Source organism: Gossypium hirsutum, chromosome A09 (assembly GCF_007990345.1).
Source record: "Gossypium hirsutum isolate 1008001.06 chromosome A09, Gossypium_hirsutum_v2.1, whole genome shotgun sequence".
NCBI lineage: Eukaryota > Viridiplantae > Streptophyta > Magnoliopsida > Malvales > Malvaceae > Gossypium > Gossypium hirsutum.
The window spans coordinates 56,337,890-56,344,295 of NC_053432.1; the positions used below are offsets into that span (position 1 = coordinate 56,337,890).

At 35.2% G+C, this 6,406-nt stretch overlaps 1 protein-coding gene across 2 annotated transcripts; it reads left to right on the plus strand.

The window, feature by feature from the left end:
- Positions 1–291: 291 nt before the first annotated feature.
- Positions 292–4,343, plus strand: LOC121206663 (eukaryotic translation initiation factor 2 subunit gamma). Of its 2 annotated transcripts, none has more exons than XM_041077715.1 (9): positions 292–465; positions 1,082–1,224; positions 1,373–1,434; positions 1,607–1,719; positions 2,227–2,329; positions 2,506–2,733; positions 2,822–3,040; positions 3,262–3,522; positions 3,770–4,343. In XM_041077715.1, the coding sequence occupies exons 2-9, from the start codon at positions 1,119–1,121 to the stop codon at positions 4,070–4,072; spliced, it is 1,395 nt and encodes a 464-aa protein (XP_040933649.1). In that variant the 5' UTR covers positions 292–465; positions 1,082–1,118; the 3' UTR covers positions 4,073–4,343. The 2 variants fall into 2 exon arrangements, with proteins under 2 accessions (XP_040933649.1, XP_040933650.1); XM_041077716.1 differs by having other exon boundaries at positions 313–420.
- Positions 4,344–6,406: the final 2,063 nt, after the last annotated feature.

Below are 6,406 nucleotides of genomic sequence, written 5' to 3' on the forward strand. Positions count from 1 at the left end.
TAAGGAAATGATATTTAATTTTTGGGAGATTTTTTGAGTAAAAATTTGTTCGCGTGTCACATAATAATTATTAAGAGATTTTTATATCGGTTGGAATAATTTGGGTAATGAAGTATAATTTAGGTATCACTTTAGGTAATGGAATATATTTTAGGTATTACTTGTGAAAAAAAAGGGTTTAGGTACTAATTTGAGAAAAATAATAAAGTATAGGTACATTTTGTAGTTTAAACCATTTAAAATTATAATAATTGATTAAGAAGGTGTTGGAACAGAAATAAAGCCCAAATCCAAACCAAAGAATACTGGATCTTTGATTCGATTGACAAAAGAAAGCACCATCGTTAAAAAGCTCAGTTTTTTAGGCTTAAATCTCACCATCCCTAGAGACTGAAAAAGGCTGCGTTCTTCTTTCTTCAGGCAAACTAATCAAATCAGTCTCAAGCAACTCTTTCTTTTAATCAGGTTCCTTTGATTGTTTCATGCTTCTTCTCGTATTTTTTTTTTGAGTTTTAATATTTATTTTTTGTTGCTGTGAGCTGTTTTTGCTTGCCTGTTCTTCAAATTTTGTTGTTGGCTTTCTCATTTTTCCTTTTTTTGTTATGTTTCTGGATAAGTTATGCTTATTTTGAGTTTGAAGATCGATGCTTAAGGATTTAAAATTTTGAGCTAGGGGTTTATTGGATTTAGGGTTTTGGGCTAGGAATTAGGAAATTAATTAATCAGGGTTATTGGGTATAGGGTTTTTGGGCAGTGAATTCAGAACGTAATGTATCACAGTTCTATTCGTTTCCAGAATTGTACTTATCTGTATCCAACATTTCCTCACTGTCATTTGAGGCTCAGAATTAAGATTAAAAGCTTCATCGAGTAAAGGCCCTTCGACCGAACTCTGCATCATATTGTGTTTGTGTTTTGTAGGTTGTAGGAAAACTGAACTTTTTAAGGTTTTTGTTCTGTAACATTGGATTTTGATTTGATTTCTTAGGATTGCTTAATTGCTATTTTCCAATATTTGGTTATTCCTTTTCTTCTACATTAAGTGAAATGATTTGTTTTTCGGGATATGTTCTGTTTACAGTTCATATTGAAGCAGAAAGACAAAGGGAGCAGTGAAAATGTCGAAAAAAGGTTTGATGGAGCAAGACTTAAGTAAACTGGATGTAACTAAGTTGCATCCACTGTCTCCTGAAGTCATATCTCGCCAGGCTACTATAAATATTGGTAATGCTTTAACTCCATTGTTATTGAACTAGTTGTAGCATGTATCATTACAGTGCCAATAGTTATGAACTTATGGTTATTATGACTCCTAGTTGTTATGCTAGGGACTTTATTTATCAATCTTTTGATTCGGATTTCAATTTATCAGGCACCATAGGGCATGTCGCACATGGGAAGTCAACAGTTGTGAAAGCAATATCTGGGGTTCAGGTGAGTTCAGTTATTTTTAACAAGTGATATTGAACTAGGATATGATAACTTACCTTTATAGAGTTCACTTAATATTTTTACCTTTTTGAACAGTGACTACAATAACCTTGAATTTTGGAGTCTAGTAAATTTAAATCATTTTGCTTTCTATGCTTTGTGCCTTTTTCTGCAGACTGTTCGTTTCAAGAATGAGTTGGAGAGAAATATTACTATCAAGCTTGGATATGCAAATGCAAAGATATACAAATGTGAAGATGAACGATGCCCTCGTCCTATGTGCTACAAGTATGTTGATATCTAGCAATTGTTTTCTTAGCCAAGTTAATGCAGTGTTTAAAAAGTTGGACAAGACCAGACTGTTGAATCAGTTGAACTGGTGGCCCATCTAGTCCGTGGCATATATCATTAAACCGCTTTGTTTTCTAACTGGATAAAAAAGGCAAAAAAAAAAAGAAAAAAAAAGAAAAAGAAAGAAGAAAACTTTAAAAATCCCCAAAAACTGATTTTAAACTTTTTTAAAAATAATTTCTTAATGAAGTTTTTTTTTTATATGTGAATGGATTTTGTCCTTTAACCTCTTTAATTAATGTCAAAGTTTGTACCATTCAACCAAAAACCTATTTTTATTTAATATCTTTTACATTTTATACTTATTTAATATTATTTTCTTTTTGCTACAACCAAACCAAATCAACTGGTAAGTGGAGGCTGCATTGGTTTGATCTCCAGCGGTTTTTTAAATACTGATTTAATGAGTATTAGTAACACCTGCAATTGTTATCTTTTCTGTAGGGCATATGGAAGTGGAAAGGAGGATAGTCCTCTTTGTGATGTGCCCGGCTTTGAAAACTGTAGGATGAAGTTGCTGAGACATGTATCTTTTGTAGATTGCCCAGTAAGGTCCTAAGTGCTACACTTTAGGGATAGTTTTAAGTTTTCTAATTCTCTTGTTTGATCTGTCACTCTTGTTGCAGTGCTATAAAAGGGATTTAAGCGTATTTCTCTTGAGATTTATACATATCTTTTATTTGTTGTATGTGGATTTATTTTTATCTTCAAATTTTCCACCAGGGTCACGATATTCTCATGGCTACTATGCTTAATGGAGCAGCAATCATGGATGGTGCATTACTTCTTATAGCTGCCAATGAAAGCTGTCCGCAACCTCAAACTTCTGAGCATCTGGCTGCTGTTGAAATTATGCGACTCCAGCATATTATAATTCTTCAAAACAAGGTTGATCTTATTCAAGAGAATGTAGCCATCAATCAGCATGAAGCAATTCAGAAATTTATTCAGGTTAATCGCTTTTCTTTTCATGGAAAACAGATCGATATTTAATTATTGATTTTCTTCTGAATCTTTTGCTCAAAATAATTCATTGCAGGGTACAGTTGCTGATGGTGCACCAGTGGTGCCAATCTCTGCACAACTGAAATATAATATTGATGTTGTGTGCGAGTACATTGTGAAGAAGATCCCTATTCCTGAGAGAAACTTTGTCTCACCCCCTAACATGATTGTAATCCGATCATTTGATGTCAATAAGCCGGGGTTTGAGGTTGATGAGATTAAAGGTGGTGTTGCTGGTGGAAGTATACTCAGGGTATGTATTTCTTTGGAATATAGTTTTCAGTCTTTATTTGGAGATGAATGGTACGATTAATGCACATTTTGATTTACCACACCGAGTCCTTATTTTTTTCTTGTTTCATTCATGTCTATATTGACTTCTACCAAAAAGATGCTAGAGAATGAATTTAGAGTGAACTTTGGTAGCTTTGGTTTTGTATTCATGATTATTTTGTTAATACTTGTTTATTTCAGGGTGTTTTGAAGGTGAACCAATTTATTGAAGTTCGTCCTGGGATTGTTGTCAAGGATGAAAGCGGAAACATCAAATGCACACCCATATATTCGAGAATAGTCTCATTGTATGCTGAACAAAATGAGCTACAATATGCCGTTCCGGGAGGTCTAATTGGTGTTGGAACAACTATGGACCCGACTTTAACTCGTGCAGATAGGTTGGTGGGTCAAGTTCTTGGAGAGGTCGGGTCACTTCCAGAAGTTTATGTTGAGCTCGAGGTATATGCTAAGTTTCTTTAGCAATATATTACCTGAACTTTCATTTTTCTTAATGATATATAGGGTTATGGCTCTCCAAATGTATAAAAAAGCTATAAAAAAAAATGAGCATACTTGAATCAGACACAAACTTGAATCTGGCCCTTACATCCGAGTCCAAGTATTGTAGGTTGTTACATCCGAAAAACTATGAAAAATGCTAACTGCTGGCATCTTCTTGCTCGGTGCATCTTTTCTATTTGTGTAGGTAAATTTCTTCCTTCTCCGAAGGCTTCTTGGTGTTAGGACAAAGGGCTCAGAGAGGCAAGGAAAAGTGTCAAAGTTGGCCAAGGGAGAGATCCTAATGTTGAATATTGGGTCTATGTCGACCGGTGCTCGAGTCATAGCTGTAAAGAATGATTTGGCAAAGCTGCAACTCACGTCCCCTGTATGCACCAGCAAGGGAGAGAAAATTGCTCTTAGTCGGCGTGTTGAGAAGCATTGGCGTCTAATCGGATGGGGCCAAATCCAAGCTGGAACAACCCTTGAAGTCCCACCCTGCCCTCTATAATAACTGATAAACAGGTAAACAGAAAGTAAAAACATCGATAAGAAAAAAAAAAGCCGGAAGAGTCTATTTTTGTTTTTTTGTTGAAAATGTGGGAAGGTAGACAATATCTTGGTACTATTTTTGTGAGGTGGAGAAGAAAACATTGTTTGATAGAAACTTCATTGTTCCTTTCATTACATTGAGTCTCCTAAACTTTGCTGAAAACATGGAACATTTTCTAGGCTATTTGATACTGTATTCTTTGTCTTTGGATAAAAATCTTTTACTCCGACCTTTTATTTTTTTGTCGATGAACTCATATTGGGATGCATGAAATTAGATAAAATATTGATTGAATTTTGTCATTTGGGGCTTGGAATATTATCAAATTACAAAACCCAATGTATATATTGAGACTATTTGTGTTGATAATAACCTAGAATTGTTGCCTGCTTAGCCTGGATAGGTTCAATTCAATTCAATTCTTTTTATTTCCTTTTTTAACTTTTTTTAACATTCCAATTTCTTGAAGCTGATATATGCTGGAACTTATGAAACGGCCAAAAATGGCGAAATTAAGAGAAATAAGAATGAGAGAAGAAAAAAGAGAGGAGAATAAAATCGAAGTATTTTAGTAGCTGCTTACCTGGCCTGCAGAGGCGTATCTACCTCTGTCACTAAAGATATACTAGCCAAATACGGAAGATGTGTTGGTGGTTATTGGCCATACTCGGCTAATGGCAACCAACTATACCAGTCCTTTGGCCTATTATCAGTCATGCATCTCAATTAAGATTCTAAACATCTATTCACCGCTTCAGTCTGGCCATCCGATTCAGGATGATGGGCAGTGTATTGTTTAAGGGCAACTACCAACTTCTTGAAAAGCTCTCTCCGGAATTGCTCATGAACATTTTATCTCGATCTGAAATTATGCTCTCTGGAAGTCAATGTAACTGACTAATCTTATTGAGGAACTCTTAGGCCACTTATAGTTAAAGGATGTGAAAATCCCACAAAATGGGCATATTTGACGAGTCTGTTCATAACTACCAGTATAGTATCTTTACTCCCTGATCGTGGCAAACCTTCAAGGAAATCCAAGCTTATATCAGCCCACATCTTTTGGGTATTGACAAAGGCTGAAGTAGTCCAAGCTTGGCTAAATTATCAGCCTTGCATTACTCTTGAACTCATTTCCTGACATTTTTCCTTAGGCCTCTCCAATATAAGATATTTCTCATTTTACTTACAATTTCTGGAGCACCCAATTGGCCAGCTGTGGAACTATTGCGAAAGTAGCCCCATAATTCCTTATTTCCTCCCCAGCTCCTACCTCCAATTTGCCCTTCTAAGATGCTTGCCATTAAACCTGTCCATGGGTTGGGCCTTGACAAAATTTTAGGCCCATTTGAGAGACTTGGATCCGGTCCAAAAAATAAGCCTAAAAATTTGGTCAAGCCTTATTTAAATAACAATGCTAAAACTTGGGTTCGGCCCGACCTGCCCATAGTAAAATTTTTTTATATAATTTTCTTTTAAAAAATATAATACATCAAAAACATTAAAATAAACGTTTCTAACAAATTGAAAATAAATTTTAAAAAATCCAAGCAGTAACAATAAAATAGTAATAATATAATAGTGAGATGACAGCAAAACAATGATAAAACAGTAGCAAAACAATGGGAAAACAAGAATATAATGGATTTTTTCTTTTTGCAAATTCGAGCAGAGCCAAGCTCAGGCCAAAAAAGCTTTACCCGAGGCTTGACTCATTTTCTTAATGGGCTTTATTTTTGTGCCCAAACCCATCTTTCGGACAAATATTTTTGTCCAAATCCTCTTACTTTTTGGGCGGTCTCAGCCCGACCCATGAACAAGTCTACTTGCCATCCCACTGATACTTAGGACAAGTATATGGTCTAGTGCAATGGCTTGAATAACTTGTTGCAATTTAGGATCTTGGTACCATGGTCTCTGAATCTTATCCATCAATCCAGTAGTAATAGCATAATTGTCATTAGTTGCTTGTGTCTCCTTACCAGTATTAGGCTGCTTAGATAAGACATCAACTACCTAATTAGTAGCTCCCCTTCTTGTAAAAGACCTCACAATCACACCCTATCATTTTTTCCACTCACATTTGTTGAGTTGGAGTAATAGCTTTATGATCTAACAAAAAATTCAGTCTTCAGTGGTCTATCTTTATCTTAAAATGCTTGCAAACCAAGTATGAATTTCGGTGATTAACAACCAATAAAACAACAAGCATCTCTTCATCATAAATGAATAAGGCTTGATGCCTATAAGCTAAAGCTTTATTGGAAGATGACAAGGGTCTACCTTATTAAG